Source organism: Mobula birostris, chromosome 1 (genome assembly GCF_030028105.1).
Source record: "Mobula birostris isolate sMobBir1 chromosome 1, sMobBir1.hap1, whole genome shotgun sequence".
NCBI lineage: Eukaryota > Metazoa > Chordata > Chondrichthyes > Myliobatiformes > Myliobatidae > Mobula > Mobula birostris.
In genome coordinates, this window is record NC_092370.1 from 252,509,586 (window position 1) to 252,530,828 (window position 21,243).

At 48.0% G+C, this 21,243-nt stretch overlaps 1 protein-coding gene across 1 annotated transcript; it reads left to right on the plus strand.

The window, feature by feature from the left end:
* The first annotated feature begins 15,483 nt into the window (after positions 1–15,483).
* LOC140187228 (protein c-Fos-like) lies at positions 15,484–17,707 on the plus strand. Its single transcript, XM_072242366.1, has 4 exons — positions 15,484–15,912; positions 16,277–16,462; positions 16,657–16,764; positions 17,069–17,707. Exons 1-4 carry the CDS (start codon positions 15,499–15,501, stop codon positions 17,471–17,473), a joined length of 1,113 nt encoding a protein of 370 aa, XP_072098467.1. The 5' UTR covers positions 15,484–15,498; the 3' UTR covers positions 17,474–17,707.
* Positions 17,708–21,243: the final 3,536 nt, after the last annotated feature.

The following is a 21,243-nucleotide window of genomic DNA, read 5'->3' on the forward strand; positions in this document are numbered from 1 at the left end:
CGCAGATTGGGGGACCGCTTCTATGAGCACCTCCACTCCGTCCGCCAAAACAGACAGGATCCCCCAGTAGCCACCCACTTGAACTCTGCTTCCCACTCCCATTCAGATATGTCCATACATGGCCTCCTCTACTGCCATGATGAGGCTAAACTCAGGTTGGAGGAGCAACACCTCATATACCGTCTAGGTAGTCTCCAGCCCCTTGGTATGAACATAGAATTCTCCAACTTCTGTTAATTCCCTCCCCCCTCCCTTCCCCTATCCCTATGTCACTCTGCCCCCTCCCCCAGCTGCCTATCACCTCCCTCATGGTTCCTCCTCCTTCTACTACCCATTGTGTTTTCCCCTATTCTTTCTTCACCTCTCCTGCCTATCACCTCCCTGCCTCCCTTCCCCACCCCTTTATCTTTCCCCTTACTGGTTTTTCACCTGGAACCTACCAGCCTTCTCCTTCCCACCCTCCCTCCACCTTCTTTATAGGGCCTCTGCCCCTTCCCTCTACAGTCCTGACGAAGGGTTCAGGCCCGAAATGTTGACTGATTGTTTCCACGGATGCTGCCCGACCTGCTGAGTTCCTCCAGCGTGTTGTGAGTGTTGCTTTGACCCCAGCATCTGCAGATTATTTTGTGCCCTTTTCTCACTGTGGGATACAGAAGCCTGAAGGCACACACTCAGCAATTCAGAAACAGCTCCTTCCCCTCTGCCATCTGATTCCTAAATGGACATTGAACCCATGAACACTCCCTCACTTTTTAAATATATGTTATTTCTGTTTTTGCATAATTTTTAATCTATTTAATATACATACACTGTATTTGATTTACTTATTTATATATGTTTACTTTTTTCTTTTATATTATGTATTGCATTGAACTGCTGCTGTTAAGTTAACAAATTTCACGACCATTGCTGGTGATAATAAAGCTGATTCTGATTCTGATTGGAGAAATTAACGTTTGAGTCTGGTAGTTCTGGCGTGGATGCTGCCTGATGGAAGTGGGACAAACAGTCCATGAGCAGAGTAGCTGGTGTTACTGGCCCTTTCTGTATTTGTGTCCTTGATGGCGGGTAGTCTGATGCAGGTGATGTGCTGGGTGGTTTTTGACTACCTGTTGTAGAGCTTTCCTGTCGTTGCAGTGTGAGACCATATTACTGTGTGCAGTTCTGATCACCCAGCTATAGGAAAGACATCACTGAGATTGAGAGGTGCAAAAAAGATATCACCAGAATTATGATGATTTCAACACTTAAAAGAAGTTTGGATAAGTACATGGATGGAAATGGTATGGACGGCTATGGTCCAGGTGTAGGTTGATGGGGCTAGGCAAAATAATAGTTTGGCATGCATTTGATGGGTCAGCTAGCCTGTTTCAATGCTGTAGTATTCTATGAGAAACTGGACAGGCTAGGACTGTTTTCCCTGAGTGTAGGAGGCTGTGGAGTGACTTAATAGAACTATGTAAAATCATGAGGGCCATAAATATGGAAAAGGAGGATGATCACAGTCTTTTCCCCAGGGTAAGAGAGTCTAAAGTAGAGAGCAGAGATTTAAGGTAAGGGGGAAAGATTTAGTCGGGACCTGAGGGTGGTGAATGAATGAGCTGCCAGAGGAAGTAGTTGAGGCAGGTACAATTTTATCATTTAAGAAGAACTTGGATAGGAAAAGGTTAAGGGGATATGGATCTTGGTCAGTATGGACAGGTTGAGCTGAATGGCCTTTTTCCAGGTTAGATAACTCCCTCTAAACCATCTCCTCAGCTCATCAGTATTTGTTCTTTCTGTAATGTGATGAGGAAGTTCCTGAAAGTTGTAAACACAAAATAATCTGCAGATGCTGGGATCAAAGCAACACTCACAACACGCTGGAGGAACTCAGGTAGCCTCTAACAACCAAATCCAGCTCCTGGACTTCACCTATGGGTTAGCTACTAAGCCCGGCTGAACCATTTATACTGATAAGGGAAGAGGCAAAGACGGGTTGCTGGCACCTTAAGGCCAGTCCCTTCGGGCAGAAGGGGCTCATTGCCTGTGGTTGGCAGCTGATCAAGGAGAAGGAAAACTCTGATCCCAAATCTCCATTGCCTTGCGGCTACACCCACTCATGGAGGAAGATTTGGCAGTAAACGTGAGGGAAAAATCCAGAGCTGGAATCCCTAAGGCAGTCGTACATTGAGTTCAATGCTGACTTGCAACTCCTGTGATGCTGATGGTACCAAACTGTTATCGGTCTCTGCCGTTCCTTTGGATTCATCAGGTGCATAGAGAGCGGCAGCTTGCTACATCAGCAGTGGCTTGCCCTCCATGTCGTACTGCCCAGGCTTGTGTATCTAGACAGCGAGGAACAATATCCATGGTCAACTGGTTCTGACAGAGGCCCTCACTCATTCAATGTGATGAGGAATGGTGCCTCAGTGAGTCCAATGTCTTGATCCAGTCCCCCATCCTCTGGGTAACGATGAAACCCACCAACTGTGCTCTAATATACTGCAGTAGTTAAAGAGTGCACCTGTAAGGAAAGTGGATTTCTGATTCAAATTCACATTCATTCATGTATCACATGCACGTTTGAAACTGCGGTGTTTGCGTTAACAACTAACACAGCCTAAGGCAGCCCTCAAGTGTAGCCACGTGTTCCCACGCCAACATAGCATACCCACAACGCTCAGCAGAACAATGTGAACACAGTAAAACAAAGCAAAGCAAGACCTGTCCCTACACAAAGAAAGGCCTCTGACCCCATGACAGGCCACCTCCAGTCAACTCGCCAGTCCAAGGGCCTTGACCATCAGGCCTGAACTTTGGGATTTGCCAGCTGCAGCATGGAGTAAGTGCACCTATAACAGAAAATGCGTGTACACCCCTGCTCTGTGTGAGTGTGTTTGCGTTTAGAGGAAGGAACTCTGGGATATTAGAACATCAAACATGGAACAGTACAGCACTGGAACAAGCCATTTGGCCCATAATGTTGTGCCCAACCCGCTAAAAAGCAAATAAAAACACCTAAACACTAATCCCTCCTACCCACACCATGTCCATATCCCTCCATCTTCCTCACATCCATGTGCCTATCCAGCCATCCCTTAAAAGCCTCCAATGTATTTACCTCTACCACCACCCCAGGCAGCACGTTCCAGGCATCCACCACTTTCTGTGCAAAAAACCTTGCCACTGAAATCTCCTTTCAGATGACCCCCCCTCACCCTCCAGTGTCAGACATTTCAACCCTGGGAAACAGATGCACCCTGTCTACTCTCATAATGCTTCTCATAATTTTATTATCCTCCATCAGATCTGCCTTCAACCTTCAAAGCTGCAGGGAAAACAACCCAAGTTGGTCCAGCCTCTCATGATAACACATGCACTATAAACCACCACCACATTAGCTGGATGTGTACAGCTAATGGGAATGTAGGCTCCATGGGCATGCACGGCCAATGGGACAACAGCTAATGGGCACGCACGGCCAATGGGACAACAGCTAATGGGCACGCACGGCCAATGGGACAACAGCTAATGGGCACGCACAGTCAATGGGACAACAGCTAATGGGCACGCACGGCCAATGGGACAACAGCTAATGGGCACGCACGGCCAATGGGACAACAGCTAATGGGAACACAGTCATGTGACAACAACTAATTGGAATGTAGGCTCAACTGGCACACACATTCAATGTGACATCAGCTAATGGGAACACACAGTCAATGTGACAACAGCTAATTAGAGTGCAGAATGTCACAAGGGGGCACTGATGGTGGACCCAAAAGCAAGACACAGACACTGAAGTACAAAGAACAGGACTTGGTGTGTCAAGAAAGCAAGGGAAGTGGGGAAGAAAGGATGCTGGACATTGAAACAGGCCCTGGAGGAGACTAGGATACAGGGCCTGGGCAAAGACTAGAACTTGCAAGCTGGACAAGGACTCCAAGCCAGAGACTGGACAGGGACCCGGAACCTGGGTCTTGATGCAGGCTCGGACCCCAGATCTAGGTGAGGACAAGATGTGGCTACAGGACGAGGAGTGGCAACAGGACTGGACGTGAGACTCCTGGACAGGACGAGGTAACCTCAGCACCAGGCTGGGCAAGGTACTCCTGGGGTGGGCAAGGCACATGGACAGGATGAGAACACGAAGCCTTGACTTGGTCGAGGGAGAACAGGAACACAGAGCCTTGGTCAAGGGAGAACAGGAACATAGAACACAGAGCCAAGACCCCTCCTTGGGAACAGGACTTGGGACTGGGGCTCTACACAGAGTCAGGACCCCTCCTAGGGAGCAGGACGTAGTGCCAGGACTCATACACAGAACACTGAGCGACAAATCGCCACTCAAGGTAGCAGCAAATGGCCAGACCTACCCAGCGGAGCTGAGGGCACAAAGAGATGGTTTCCAAATACAACATAGCGGCAAATGGCCGGACCTACCTAGCGAAGGCGTGGACACAGAGACAGTTCCCAACTCAAGGTAGCGGCAAACAGTTGGACATACCCAGCAGAGGCAAGGGCACAAAGAGATGGTTCCCAACACAAGGTAGCAGCAAAAGCCGGACCTACCTAGCGAAGGCAGTTCATTATCTAGACACAGCAAGGCCCCGATCTTGCCCTAGCGGTTGAACTTGATGGCGTGACAGGCGAGAACACAGGCAAAGGTAGCAGGCGAGGCTTCAGAAGGAAGGGGAAGGGAGGGAACAGTCCAGCAACTGAAGCGGAACCAAGGAGCTGTCTATGTAGCCAGCCCAAAATGAGAATCATGTGCCTCAATTAAGGCACACAACAGGACAATGGAAAACCGGAAAACCTGGAATAAGGAGCAATGGACTGGACCATGAACCAGAATGTGGACCTCATGGACTAGACCATGACACAGAGTCAATATGACAACAGCTAATGGAAATGTACTGTCACTGTGGCAGTAGCTAATGGGAACACGCAGTCAATGTGACAACAGCTAATGGGAGCACAGAATCAATGTGACAACAGCTAATGGGAACGCACAGTCAATATGAGAACAGCTAATGGGAACGCACAGTCAATGTGACAACAGCTAATGGGAACACACAGTCAATGTGACAACAGCAAATGGGAACGTACAGTCAATGTGATAACAGCTAATGGGAATGTAGGTTCAATGTGATAACGTTGAGAGACGGGTTACACTTGAACTACAAGGGGACCAATATCCTTTCAGGGACGTTTGTTAGTGCTATTGGGGAGGCTTTAAACTAGATTTGCAGGGGGATGGGAACCAGAGTGCCAGAGCTGACAGTGTGGCTGGGGTGAAAATAAATGATTTTAAAAGTTCAAGCAAAGCCGCAAATAGAAGGGTTGTGAGTGGTGGTAAAAATCTTCTGAGGTGTATATATTTCAATGCTAGGAGTATTGCGGGGAAGGCAGACAAGTTGAGGGCGTGGATTGACACGTGGAATTATGACGTTATAGCAACTAGTGAAACTTGGCTACAGGAGGGGCAGGACTGGCAGCTTAATGTTCCAGGGTTCCGATGTTTCAGATGTGATAGAGGCAGAGGAATGAAAGGTGGGGGGGTGGGTAGCATTGCTTGTCAGGGAAAATATTACGGCAGTGCTCAGGCAGGACAGATTAGAGGGCTTGTCTACTGAGTCCTTATGGGTGGAGCTGAGAAACAGGAAAGGTATGGCCACATTAGTGGGGTTGTATTATAGACCACCCAATAGTCAGCGAGAATTGGAGGAGCAAATCTGCAGAGAGATAGCAGGCAACTGCAGGAAACATAAAGTTGTGGTGGTAGGGGATTTTAATTTTCCACATATTGATTGGGACTCCCATACTGTTAGGGGCCTAGATGGGTTAGAGTTTGTAAAATGTGTTCAGGAAAGTTTTTTAAATCAATATATAGAGGTACCAACTAGAGGGGATGCAATATTAAATCTCCTATTAGGAAACGAGTTAGGACAAGTGACAGAAGTGTGTGTAGGGGAGCACTTTGGTTCCAGTGATCATAACACCATTAGTTTCAACTTGTTCATGGATAAAGTTAGATCTGGTCCTAGGGTTGAGGTTCTAAACTGGAAGGAGGCCAAATTTGAAGAAATGAGAAAGGATCTAAAAAGCGTGGATTGGGACAGGTTGTTCTCTGGCAAGGATGTGATTGGTAAGTGAGAAGCCTTCAAAGGAGAAATTTGAGAGTGCAGAGTTTGTATGTTCCTGTCAGGATTAAAGGCAAAGTGAATAGGAATAAGGAACCTTGGTTCTCAAGGGATATTGCAACTCTGATAAAGAAGAAGAGAAAGTTGTATGAAATGTATAGGAAACAGGGAGTAAATAAGGTGCTTGAGGAGTATAAGAAGTGCAAGAAAATACTTAAGAAGGAAATCAGGAGGGCTAAAAGAAGACATGAGGTTGCCTTGGCAGGCAAAGTGAAGGATAATCCAAAGAGCTTTTACAGATGTATTAAGAGTAAAAGGATTGTAAGGGATAAAATTGGTCCTCTTGAAGATCAGAGTGGTCGGCTATGTGCGGAACCAAAAGAAATGGGGGAGATCTTAAATGGGTTTTTTGCATCTGTATTTACTAAGGAAACAGGTATGAAGTCTATGGAATTAAGGGAAACAAGTAGTGAGATCATGGAAACTGTACAGATTGAAAGGGAGGAGGTGCTTGCTATCTTGAGGCAAATTAAAGTGGATAAATCCCCGGGACCTGACAGGGTGTTCCCTCAGACCTTGAAGGAGACTAGTGTTGAAACTGCAGGGGTCCTGGCAGATATATTTAAAATGTCAGTGTCTACGGGTGAGGTGCCGGAGGATTGGAGAATGGCTCATGTTGTTCCGTTGTTTAAAAAAGGATTGAAAAGTAATCCGGGAAATTATAGGCTGGTAAATTTGACATCGGTGGTGGGTAAGTTTTTGGAGGGAGTACTAAGAGACAGAATCTATAAGCATTTGGATAGACAGGGACTTATTAGGGAGAGTCAACATGCCTTTGTGCGTGGTAGGTCATGTTTGACCAATCTATTAGAGTTTTTCCAGGAGGTTACCAGGAAAGTGGATGAAGGGAAGGCTACATGGACTTCAGTAAGGCCTTTGACAAGGTCCCGCATAGGAGGTTAGTTAGGAAACTTCAGTACCTAGGTATACATGGAGAGGTGGTAAATTGGATTAGACATTGGCTCAATGGAAGAAGCCAGAGAGTGGTAGTAGAGGATTGCTTCTCAGAGTGGAGGCCTGTGACTAGTGGTGTGCCACAGGGGTCAGTGCTGGGTCCATTGTTATTTGTCATCTATATCAATGATCCGGATGATAATGTGGTAAATTGGATCAGAAATTTGCTGATGATACAGAGATTGGAGGTGTAGTGGACAGTGAGGACGGTTTTCAAAGCTTGCAGAGGGATTAGGACCAGCTGGAAAAATGGGCTGAAAAATGGCAGATGGAGTTTAATACAGACAAGTGTGAGGTATTGCACTTTGGAAGGACAAACCAAGGTAGAACATACAGGGTCAATGGTAAGGCACTGAGGAGTGCAGTAGAACAGAGGGATCTGGGAATACAGATACAAAATTCCCTAAAAGTGTCGTCACAGGTAGATAGGGTCGTAAAGAGAACTTTTGGTACATTGGCCTTTATTAATCAAAGTATTGAGTATAAGAGCTGGAATGTTATGATGAGGTTGTATAAGGCATTGGTGAGGCCGAATCTGGAGTATTGTGTTCAGTTTTGGTCACCAAATTACAGGAAGGATATTAATAAGGTTGAAAGAGTGCAGAGAAGGTTTACAAGGATGTTGCCGGGACTTGAGAAACTCAGTTACAGAGAAAGGTTGAATAGGTTAGGACTTTATTCCCTGGAGCGTAGAAGAATGAGGGGAGATTTGATAGAGGTATATAAAATTATGATGGGTATAGATAGAGTGAATGCAAGCAGGCTTTTTCCACTGAGGCAAGGGGAGAAAAAAACCAGAGGACATGGGTTAAGGGTGAGGAGGGAAAAGTTTAAAGGGAACATTTGGGGGGGCTTCTTCACACAGAGAGTGGTGGGAGTATGGAATGACCTGCCAGACGAGGTGGTAAATGCAGGTTCTTTTTTAACATTTAAGAATAAATTGGACAGATACATGGATGGGAGGTGTATGGAGGGATATGGTCCATGTGCAAGTCAGTGGGACTAGGCAGAAAATGGTTCGGCACAGCCAAGAAGGGCCAAAAGGCCTGTTTCTGTGCTGTAGTTTTTCTATGGTTCTATGGTTTCTAACAGCTAATGGGAACGTGCAGTCAATGTGACAAGAGCTAATGGGAATGTAGTCTCAATGGAATGCACAGTCAATGGGCATATATACCAACATCTGCTCATTTGGAAAATGTGCTCAATTCCCCACTTCCCCCTCGGTGCACACAATTATTGTGGGGAAGCCTAGGACCAGAGTGCACAGCCTTGAAATTGAGGGATGTTCATTTAGAACAGAGACGAGGAGGAATTTCTTTAGCCTGAGAGTGAGGTATATGTAGAATTGATTGCCATGGATGACTGAGGAGGCCAACTCATTGAGTATTTTTAAAGCAGAGGGTAATAGGTTCATGATCAGTCAGGGTATCGAAGGTTATGGGGAGAAGGCAGGAGAATGGAATGGAGAGGGATATTAAATCAGTCATAAGGGAATGGTGGAGTAGAGTCAATGGGCCAAGTGGCCTAATTCTGTTCCTATATCTTAAGGGCTAATGTTCTATAGGAATGGGCTGTATACAATGAGAGTGAGTATATGACCATTTCCAAGTTCAAGTCTAGATAAATTTATTATGAAGGTACATATATATCACCGTCTACTACCCAGGGATTCATTTTCTCATAGGCATTCACAGGAAAATAAATACAATAGAATTTATGAAAAACTATACATAAACAAAGACTGACAAAGAACCAATATGGAGAAGAATAATTGTGCAAATAAACAAATAAATAATACTGAGAACATGAGTTGTAGAGTCTTTGAGTCCACAGGTTGTTGAGTCAGTTCAGCACTGAGGTGAATGAGGTTACCCAAGCTGGTTCAGGAGCCGGATGATTGTAGCTTCTTCTTTTTATTCTCCAGCCCATCACTACCACTGGGGCATTGATCCTTCCTCTCCCAGGGATGAGGTCTTTGGAGTTTCTATAGTGCTGGTTTTTATGGGATGGAGATGCTAGCCCCATGCCCAACCCTCCCCCTGTTGCAGCCGGGCTTGGCCGATGGAGTTGATGGCTGTAGGTGGAAAAATCCTGATTAGGAGCCCACACATTTGTTAAGACCATAAGGTATAGGAGCAGAATTCAGCCACTTGGCCCATTGAGCCTGCTCTGCCGGCCATTTCATCTCCACTATTCCTCTCAGTCCTAGTCTCCTGCCTTCTGCCCAAATCCCTTCATGCACTGACCAGTCAAAAATCTATGAACCTCTGCCTTAAATGTACGTAAAGATTTGGCCTCCACAGCCTGCTGTGGCAAAGAATTCCACAGAGTCACCATTCTCTGACTAAAGAAACCTCCTCCTCATCTCTGTTCTAAGGCTGTGTCCTCTGCTCTTAGACTCTCCCACCATAGGAAACATCCTCTCCACATCCACTCTATCAAGGTCTTTCACCATTCGACAGGTTTCAATGAGGTTACATCTTATTCTTCTGAATTCCAGTGAATACAGGCCCAGAGCCATCAAACACTCTTCATATGACAAGCCATTCAATCCTGGAATCATTTTTGTGAACTCCCTTTGATCCCTCTCCAGTTTCAGCACATCGTTTCTAAGACAAGGTGCCCAAACTGCTTACAATACTCCAAGTGAGGCCTCACCAGTGCTTTATAAAGTCTCAGCATTACATCCTTGCTTTTATATTCCAGTCCTCTTGAAATGAATGCTAACATTGCATTTGCCTTCCTCAACCCAGACTCAACCTGCAAATTTTAAAGCAATGTGATGAGAATGCATGTTGGATGGGCATGTCTGTTCAGTAGGATCTGAAAGATCAAAGTAAGTTTATAATCAAAGTACAAACATGTCATCACATACAACCCTGAGATTCATTTTCTGGCAGGCATTCGTAGTAAATACAAGAGACACGCGAGTCAATTATAGACCGCACCCAACAGGCCGGACAAACAGCTAATGTGCAAAAGACAGCAAACTGTGAAAAGACGAGAAAAAAAGAAATAAAAATTGAGAAAATTAGATGAAGAGTCATTGAAAGTGAGTCCATAGGTGTGGGAACAGTTTCATGATGGGGCGAATGAAGTTATCCCCCTAATTCAGGAGCCTGATGTTTAAGAGGTAATAACATTTCCTGAAGCTGGACCTGAGGCTCCTGCACCTCTTTCCTGTTTGCAGCAGTGAAAAGTGAGCATAAACTGGACGGTGATGGATGCTGCTTTCCTATAACAGCGCTCCATGTAGATGTGATCAATGGTGGGGAGGGCTTTACCTGTGATAAACTGGGCTGGATCTACTACTTTTGTAAACTTTCCATTCAAGGGCAATGATGTTTCCACAACAGTCAATATACTCCCCACCACATGCTATAGATGTTTGTGTTTAGTAGATCCTTCACTCCCCTGGGTGTGTTCGCCCGGTGGCCAGACAATGGGAGGGCCGATGTTCACTCAGTGACTGGTGAACAGTTGATAGGTAGTCAGCAAAGTCAGACTTGTAAGGTGGGTGTGGTTGCAGATCAGAAATGCTCTCTGCTCCTGGCACAGTGAGTCTGGGCGGAGAACCTCCTTAACAACCAGACCAACTAATGCAATTATCTATTGTCAGACTGTTTCATAACTGTTGTGTAACAATCTTGGGACATGTCCCAGTTGCAAAGGCAACGGTTAGTACCAGAGAGGTCAGCTTACACAGCAATCACTGATGACACAATGCACACACCAGTGACAAATGAATCTAGAGAGAGGGAACAAGAAGTCTTAGCTGTTTGGACATACCAACTTCCATTTCCAGAGCTCCAGAGGAACCTTTGTAGTTGGAACAGCAATTCAGAGAATCTCATTAGGGTCTGTGCCCATGGAATACCCTGCTCAGTGCCTGGGATCATTGACTAGGGAATACTCTACCCCCAAGGTGTGAGTAGAATGCCCAGGGTCGATATCCATAGGTCTGTGCCCAGGGAATCCCGTACCTCAGGAATCAGTGCCCAGAGTCATTGCCTGGTGAATCCTTGCACCAGGGATTAGTGTCCAGGGTCAATATTCATGGGTCAGTGACTGGGAAATCCTCTGCCCCAGGGGTCAGAGACTGAGGATTCATTACCCCAGGGGATCAGTGCCCAGGGTCAGTATCCATGGGTCCATGTCCAAGAAATCCTGTACTCCAGGGATCATTGCCTGGGGAATTCCCTGCCCCAAGGGTCAGAGGCTGAGAAATCCTTACCCCAGAGATCAGTGCTCGGGGACAGTATTCATGGGACTGTGTCCAAGGAATCCTGTACCCCAGGGATCAGTGTCCCGGAGTCATCGCCTGGGGAATCCCCTGCCCCAGGGGTCAGACTGAGGAATCCTTACCCAAGGGATCAATGCCCGGGGTCAGTTCCTGGCATGAAAGGCCCACCAGTGGCTTTACTTCATTACAAATTTGAGGAGCTTGGTATTTGAAGAAGACACTGAAGAATGTTTCCAGGTGTGCAGTGGAGACTGTTCGAACTGGTTGCATCACATCACTGTCTTGTTATGGAGGCTCTAGTGCACAGGTTTGCCAGAGGCTGCAGAGGGTCGTCGATTCAGCAGCTTGCTCCACCATCGAAGATGTCTCCATGAGGCAGTGCCTCAGCAAGTGGCATCCAGAATCTGGAGCAACCCCTTCTCACTGTGACCATCAGGGAGGGGTACAGGAATCTGAAGACCCACACTCAACATTTCTGGAACAGTTTCTTCCCCTCCACCATCAGATTTCTGAATGATCCATGAACACCAGCTCATTATTCTTCTTTTGAACAATAGAAAGGAAGGACATAAGCCGGGAAGATGTGGAATCGATATGGGTAGAGCTGCGTAACACTAAGGGGCAGAAGACGCTGGTGGGAGTTGTGTACAGGCCACCTAACAGTAGTAGTGAGGTCGGAGATGGTATTAAACAGGAAATTAGAAATGTGTGCAATAAAGGAACAGCAGTTATAATGGGTGACTTCAATCTACATATAGATTGGGTGAACCAAATTGGTAAAGGTGCTGAGGAAGAGGATTTCTTGGAATGTATGCGGGATGGTTTTTTGAACCAACATGTCGAGGAACCGACTAGACAGCAGGCTATTCTGGACTGGGTTTTGAGCAGTGAGGAAGGGTTAATTAGCAATCTTGTCGTGAGAGGCCCCTTGGGTAAGAGTGACCATAATATGGTGGAATTCTTCATTAAGACGGAGATTGACATAGTTAATTCAGAAACAAAGGTTCTGAACTTAAAGAGGGGTAACTTTGAAGGTATGAGACGTGAATTAGCTAAGATAGACTGGCAAATGACACTTAAAGGATGGACAGTGGATATGCAATGGCAAGCATTTAAAGGTTGCATGGATGAACTGCAACAAATGTTCATCCCAGTTTGGCAAAAGAATAAATCAAGGAAGGTAGTGCACCTGTGGCTGACAAGAGAAATTAGGGATAGTATCAATTCCAAAGAAGAAGCATACAAATTAGCCAGAGAAAGTGGCTCACCTGAGGACTGGGAGAAATTCAGAGTTCAGCAGAGGAGGACAAAGGGCTTAATTAGGAAGGGGAAAAAAGATTATGAGAGAAAACTGGCAGGCAACATAAAAACAGACTGTAAAAGCTCTTATAGATATGTAAATAGGAAAAGACTGGTAAAAGCAAATGTAGGTCCCCTGCAGGCAGAAACAGGTGAATTGATTATGGGGAGCAAGGACATGGCAGACCAATTGAATAATTACTTTGGTTCTGTCTTCACTAACGAGGACATAAATAATCTTCCAGAAATAGTAGGGGACAGAGTGTCCAGTGAGATGGAGGAACTGAGCGAAATACATGTTAGTAGGGAAGTGGTGTTAGGTAAATTGAAGGGATTGAAGGCAGATAAATCCCCAGGGCCAGATGGTCTGCATCCCAGGGTGCTTAAGGAAGTAGCCCAAGAAATAGTGGATGCATTAGTGATAATTTTTCAAAACTCATTAGATTCTGGACTAGTTCCTGAGGATTGGAGGGTGGCTAATGTAACTCCAGTTTTTAAAAAAGGAGGGAGAGAGAAACCGGGGAATTATAGACCGGTTAGCCTAACGTCGGTGGTGGGGAAACTGCTGGAGTCAGTTATCAAGGATGTGATAACAGCACATTTGGAAAGCGGTGAAATGATCGGACAAAGTCAGCATGGATTTGTGAAAGGAAAATCATGTCTGACGAATCTCATAGAATTTTTTGAGGATGTAACTAGTAGAGTGGATAGGGGAGAACCAGTGGATGTGGTATATTTGGATTTTCAGAAGGCTTTTGACAAGGTCCCACACAGGAGATTAGTGTGCAAACTTAAAGCACACGGTATTGGGGGTAAGGTATTGGTGTGGGTGGAGAGTTGGTTAGCAGACAGGAAGCAAAGAGTGGGAATAAACGGGACCTTTTCAGAATGGCAGGCGGTGACTAGTGGGGTACCGCAAGGCTCAGTGCTGGGACCCCAGTTGTTTACAATATATATTAATGACTTGGATGAGGGAATTAAATGCAGCATCTCCAAGTTTGCGGATGACACGAAGCTGGGTGGCAGTGTTAGCTGTGAGGAGGATGCAGGGTGACTTGGATAGGTTGGGTGAGTGGGCAAATTCATGGCAGATGCAATTTAATGTGGATAAATGTGAAGTTATCCACTTTGGTGGCAAAAATAGGAAAACAGATTATTATCTGAATGGTGGCCGATTAGGAAAAGGGGAGGTGCAACGAGACCTGGGTGTCATTATACACCAGTCATTGAAAGTGGGCATGCAGTACAGCAGGCGGTGAAAAAGGCGAATGGTATGCTGGCATTTATAGCGAGAGGATTTGAGTACAGGAGCAGGGAGGTACTACTGCAGTTGTACAAGGCCTTGGTGAGACCACACCTGGAGTATTGTGTGCAGTTTTGGTCCCCTAATCTGAGGAAAGACATCCTTGCCATAGAGGGAGTACAGAGAAGGTTCACCAGATTGATTCCTGGGATGGCAGGACTTTCATATGAAGAAAGACTGGATGAACTGGGCTTGTACTCGTTGGAATTTAGAAGATTGAGGGGGGATCTGATTGAAAAGTATAAGATCCTAAAGGGATTGGACAGGCTAGATGCAAGAAGATTGTTCCCAATGTTGGGGAAGTCCAGAACAAGGGGTCACAGTTTGAGGATAGAGGGGAAGCCTTTTAGGACCGAGATTAGGAAAAACTTCTTCACACAGAGAGTGGTGAATCTGTGGAATTCTCTGCCACAGGAAACAGTTGAGGCCAGTTCATTGGCTATATTTAAGAGGGAGTTGGATATGGCCCTTGTGGCTACGGGGGTTAGGGGGTATGGAGGGAAAGCTGGGGCGGGGTTCTGAGTTGGATGATCAGCCATGATCATAATAAATGGCGGTGCAGGCTCGAAGGGCCGAATGGCCTACTCCTGCACCTATTTTCTACGTTTCTATGTTTCTAATTTGTCTTTGTGGACTATTGGGTATAGTTTTGGCCACACTGTTAAAGCTGGAGAGAATGCAGAAGAGATTTATGAAGACGCTGCCTGGACTAGAGGGCCAGGGTTAGTGGGAGAGATTGGCCACGCCGGAACTTCAGTCCTTGCACTGTAGGAAAATGAACAGTGTCCTCACAGACGTTCATAAAATCATGAGGGGAATTGATTGCCATAGTCTTTTCCCAAGTACAGGGAAGCGTCCTAAACTAATGGACACAGATATACAATCAGATTGGAGAGAGACCAGAGATGTAACTATTTTTACACAGAGGGTAGTGAGTACCTGGAATGAACTGCCAGAGGAATTAGTTGAGGCAGATTCAAGTACGACATTTGATGGCATTTGGGTAGGTACATTGAGGGGAGAGGTTTGAAGGGTTAAGGATTGAACGCGGGCAAATTTGTCTATCAAGGAGGAGGCGTGGTTGGCATGGGCTATTTTTTAACTTAGAGTAAATTTTATGCCCGTACTGCTACTGAAAAACAAGTTCACGTCACGTGTTAATAATAATAAAGCTGATTCTACTCCATTGGGGTCGGTATCCTGGTGAATACCCCGGACCCGGGTCTGTTTCTTGTACCCGAAGTGTTTGTTTATTTAACCTGGCCTCGGCATGCCGCGGCTGTTGTCTAACCTGCCGAGTTTCCTCAGCGTTTTTGTGTGTGTTGCTTTGTTATTTATATAACTCGGTTTGTTTATTTGTTTAATCTGGACTGCTGCTAGGGGCGGGGCTTTTTATGCCGGCTTGGTTTCGCATTTATTCCATATAAGGACATGTACGTCATCGGGTCTCCGGTGGGCTCTTCCATTAGTGCAGTGGAGGACCAGCCGATCCTGTCTGAATCCTGGCCGCTGGAATGAGTGAACCTCTGCCTCCTAATATCGGATACTGGCTGATTAGTAGATATCCAAGGCTGCTGTGGCTTCTCCGTTTATCTGAGCCGGTAGTAGTTGAGCTGCTGGCCTGTCTGTGGATCCTGTTCCCCCCGCCGACGCTCTGGGAATGGAACGGCCCTCTCTATAAAAGCTGCGGCGCACCTCCACAGACTCAGACCCAACTTGGGAGAACCAGGAAGAACGGAGCTGCGGACACATTGAGCAGGATACAGGCGCACGCCCACCGGACCCGCAACCGCAACATGTTTCAGGGCTTCCCCGCCGACTACGACTCATCTTCTCGCTGCAGCAACTCGCCCTCGATGGGAGACTCACAGTACTTTTCGCCCGCCGACTCTTTCTCCAGCCTCGGCAGCCCTGCCAACAGCGCTCAGGTAGGCAACAACTTTGGATTCGCCGATCGATTATATATGTTCGGTTCACCGCCACCAATTGTCGCTTCTCGGGCACGGGGAGCTGCGACCGGCCGTTTCCGATATACTCAACCCCCCCATACTCCCGTCCCCTGCGGGTTGTAACTGGCTTCATTGATAAATCTGCTCCATTCATGGAGACTCCAGACGAGCCTTTTGCGTCAGCAGTGACGTAGATGAGCCAGTGACGCTCTCCCGGATTATTAATAGCCCGGACCCCGTGCCGTCACATGCGCTCCATTCACAAAGTGTCGTCTTGTAAACAGCAGGAGGGGAGGTGCGGACGAATTAGATCTCTCTAATCTGACCTTCCTTTCTCCGCCAGGACTTCTGTGGCGATCCGTTCGTGCCGACGGTGACGGCAGTTAGCAGCAACCGGGAACTACAGTGGATGGTGCAGCCCAGCCTGCAATCCATCGCCCCGTCTCCGGGACGCTCGCACCCTTACAGCAACGCCTATGCTAGGACAGGCCTCGGCAAAGCTTCGGCCCGCAAGGGCAGGACTGAGCAGGTGAGCTGGGCTGCAGCTCAGGAGGGGTTGGGTGAGCGACGTGATGGGGCTGGAACGGCGGTTCGGGAGGGGTGAGACCGGGTCCTCGGGCAGCCGGTTGTGTGGGTGGGGGAGAGGGCGTGGGACGTTCTGGTTTGCGTGCTCAGTTCACGTCGGATAGGCAGACTCTCACCCTCTGTATTTCATCTTCACAGCTCAGCCCCGAGGACGAGGAGAAGCGGCGGCTCCGGCGTGAACGGAACAAACTGGCAGCGGCCAAATGTCGCAACCGACGGCGGGAGCTGACGGACTCGTTGCAGGCGGTGAGTGTCAGGCAGGAGGAGGCTGCCGTGCGGCGGCACCGGGAGAGGGTGGGGGTGGTGCGTGGCGCTGGTGGAGAAGATCAGTTCCACACCGGGGTGGGTGCAGGCTCACGGTGAACCGAATAGAGGGGAGGGTTGGTGAGTGAGGTTGGATGGCAGGAGATGTTGAGACCCCGCGGGTGGGGTGGGGGGGCGAGAATGTCTGCGCCCCGCTTTCGGTGGCAGGGCCCAGGGTCCGCCCTGTTTGGGTAAGTGATTGCGCTCGGTCCGCTCTGACCCCTGTCTCTTCCTCCTCTCCCTGCAGGAAACCGAGCGCCTGGAAAGCGACAAGTCGCTGTTGGAAGCCGAGGTGGCTGCGCTGCTGAAGGAGAAGGAGCGCTTGGAGGTTTCGCTGGCTGCCCACCGGCCGCTCTGCAAGGTGGCCGAGCGGGAGGCCCAGGAAGCGGGGTCCCCGGCACAGCCGACTGACAGGGACTCCCTCTCGGAAGGAGGCGTCGTTGACACGGGCCGCTCCGTCCCCGACCTCGATTTGATCAGCCTGGCCGACTGGGAGCCGCTTTACCCGTCACTGGCCGCCGACTGCGAGCCGCTTTGCACCCCCGTGCCCATCACCACTCCTGGGGCCTTGCCCCCCACGTTCGCCTTCAGTTTCTCCAGTTCCGATCACCCGGCCGGGCCCCTGAACTCGCCCACGCTGTTGGCCTTGTAGTGGGCTGGTGCAGCAGAAGGACCAGGGGAGTCCGGGCGGCTGTTGGAGGGTGTCCCGGGACGGCAGCACCTGTACAGTTGTAAATTGTATAAATTATCAATTATTTATTTCGCGGCTTTTCATCTGTCGTGTTTCCAATATCAGTTTTCCATGAAAACGGTCTGATTTAATTTATTTCTAGAGATGTTTATTTTTTCTATTTAATTTGTGCATCAATAAAAGTTAACCCATAAACTATGGTTATTGTTTACGTGTTGCGAGAGCGCGCGCGCGCGCCCCAGGCCCGAGCTGCGCGGCCCACCAGCCACCATGCCGCTGATTTAACACCAGCTCATTCGCCCGCAGGGAGGGTGTACAAACTCCCCGAGTCGCCTGTGAGTTCTGCCGATGCGAAGGCTCTCCTCTGGGCGGGGAATGATGGGCAGAAGGGCTTAGACGTTGCACCCGTGCCTCTGCCCCGCCACTGCTGGTCGGCGAATCCGCCCCAACTTGACAGTCTGTGGCAGAGCATTCGACACTACTCTGGGTTAAAAACAATTGCTCCTTATTTCTGCCCTGCAGGGTGGTCCCTTAGTTCTGCGGCTGTGCCCTCTAGGGCTGCATACCCCCACCACAGGAAACATCACTGTCTGTGCATTCCTGCCTGTCCTTTAACCATAAAGTATATACTGTATGGCCTGCCTTCAGCGGAGTGCTAAACGGAACCGCTGGAGCGGGTTGGTGGTCCGAAATGAAATGGAAAGGGCTGGCCGGATATTGTACAGGGGAAAGGTTCGGAACGTTCGCGGAGCTGCAGCTCGTATCTTGACGCTGTACCTCCCTCCGCGCTCAGAGTTTGAATTTCTTCACCGTCCCCTCCCTCACTGCCAACCTCCGACTCAGAGCCTCCAATCCTTTTCCCTTTCACCCAGGAAATTAAAAACCACCAGACCACTTCTGAACATCCCCAAATTCAACAGTTCAGCGCCCTGGGCGAAGAGGCGCGACAATGTGTGTGTATTCTGAGTGTTTCACTCAGTCTCCTCTCCGCCCCGCCCCTCCCGCTGCCGAGCTAGCTCTGCAATCTTTAACACCAGTTTAGAGCAAAAATCCTGGGAGAAATCAGCTCAGGCAGTATCTATGGAAATGAATAAACAGTTGACGCCCTTCGCCGGGACTGGGAAGATGCCAGAATATGAAGGCGGGGGGAGGGGAAGAAGGACTGGGAGGGAAGGGGAGATGAACTGAGAAATTGGGAGATGTATTTTGATCCAAATGAAGATGGCAGGAATTACAGAGAATTATGGCCCGGTGAAGGGAGTCGGCCCGAAACGTAGACTGTTCACAAACGAGATAATCTGCGGATACTGGAAATCCCAGCAACACATCAAAATGCTGGAGGAACTCAGCAGGTCAGGCAGTATCTATGGAAAAAGAGTATGGTCGACGTTTCGGGCTGAAACCCTTCATCAGGTGCGGCGGCGGCTGGAGGAGATGCGGGTGAGGGTAGCGTCAATGGTGGAGGAAGGGAACCCCGTTCTTTCAGATGTTCTGCAAATGAAGGCCTCATCCTGGGTACAGATGCGGCGGAGACGAAGGAACCGAGAAAAGGGAACAGCATTTATTCAAGTGACAGTTTGGGTGGAGTCAATATATCTGTGGGAATCGGGAAGTTTATATATAAAAAAATCATTGGACAGTCTTGTCTCCAGAGAGACCGAGAAAGATGTCAGAAATGGACTAAGGGAATTTAAGGGCTGTTGGAAATTGGAGGAAAGTTGATGGAATTGACGAGCTCAGAATGGGTGTATGCAGTCGTCAATGTGGCCCTGAGGGACCTGGAACATAGATTGTTCCACTAGCTAATGAAACGGCAAGCATGGCCGCGGCCCGTGGCTATACCCTGAGTTCTGAGAAAGAGCGGGGAAGGAAGGAGCAGAAAGGGAAATTGTTAAGGGTGAGGAGCAGTTCTACCAGACGGAGGAGGGTGGTGGAGGGGAGCTGGTCGGGTCTGTGGTCCAGAGAGAAGCGGAGAACTTGAAGGCCTTCCTGATAGTCCTGGTTCTGCACTCGAGTGTACACATCCTGTTGCATCCATATCAGCAGTCCAGATGCCCACAGTACACAACCGCCAGGTTGAGTTATCTCTAAGATCACCGTACAATCATAGATACGCAGTACCGAAACAGGCCACTGGCACAACATGTCTATACTGACTTGTGCCTGTGTTTGACCCATATTTCTCTGCACCTTTCCTGCTGTGTGCCTGGCCAAATGTTTTTGTAACTGTAGCTGGCTCTACCGCCTCCTCGGGCAGCTCGTTCCGCCACCCATTGCGCGAAAAGCGTATCCTCACATCCCGTTTAAACCGTTCCCCCTCACCTTCCCACAAGTCTGAGACTCCCATATCCTTCGAAAAAGACTGTGACCACCCATGTTATCTACCATGGCCTTATCAACCTCTAAATAAATAAATCGTTCTAGATAAGATTCCTGGAGCAATTTCCTCACCTGTTCCAGGAATGTTTCCATCGTTGGTTATTATTTGCTGTAATTCCACGTGAAAGGAGAAAGAGCGAGATGGCCAAAGTCAGCGTGGGTTAATTAATGGGAAATCACACACTAAATCTGAGGCAGGGGTCTGCAGAATGGATGGAAATGAAGAAGTGGATACAAACTTTCAGACAGTTTTTGATCACGGTTAGTGTTCGAAATTAAAGCAGGTGAGACCGGGGAATAGACAGTTCAGCCGAGCCAATCCTGGGCTCATCTACCGTCTGGCCACAGTGGACCCGTACCCCTCCACTCCCATCCTACCCAAGCAGCAGGGTTCCAGTGTGTCGATGTTTCAGAACAGATAACCAGGGAGGTAATGAGGGGACGTGTTCCAGTGCGAATCAGAAACAATATCACAGTTACACCCTCTCTATGTGGGGAGAACTGATAAAATAAGAAAGGGAGGAATCAATCAAACCAATTTCCCTCGGGATCAATAAAGTATGACTATGACTATGACTCTGACTCTGATGTGAGCACTAGGACAACGAGTAACAGATATGCAGGCGCATTAGGGAAAGGTGTAAAAACAACAGGGCTGTTGCTGTGGGCGACTTCAACTAACCTCATCCAGACTGAGACCTCCATAGGGAGGTTTAGATGGGGCACGATTTGTTAGATACATCCAAGAGGATTTCTTCAATCAATATGTAGATAGTCTAGTGAGGGGAGGGGCTGTACTGGGCCTGGTGTTGGGTAATGAGCCTGGCCGGGTGACTGACCTCTCAGCGGGTGAATGGTTAGGCAACAGTGACATAAGTTTGGAGACAGCCATAGATAAGGTTACGCATGAACATTTCAGGAGAATATTAAAATGGAGTGGGGAAAGTTTATGAGAGTATTAGGCAGGGACTAAGGAGAGTTCATTGGGAACAGCTGTTTTGGGCAAGTCCACATCTGTCTGGAACACATCAGTCCTGCACAGAGTACGGGGTGGGCTTGTACGAAGGAAGGGCCAGCACGTCAAGACAGGTGGTGAATTTATTAAAGAGGAAAGCGAAAATGCAAGTGTTAAACTTCAGAGCTCGTGAGGTTCATAAAGAGGCCAGAAAACAACTCAAGATGGAAATGAGACAGCAATGAATATTCCTTGGCAAGTAGAATTAAAGAGAATGCCAAAGTATTCTATACAGCCATTAAAAGCAAGAGGATACTAGGGAAAGGGTAGGACCACACAGGAAAAAGGAGGAACATGTGATTAGACACAAAGACTAAAGGTGAGGTCCTAAATGAAC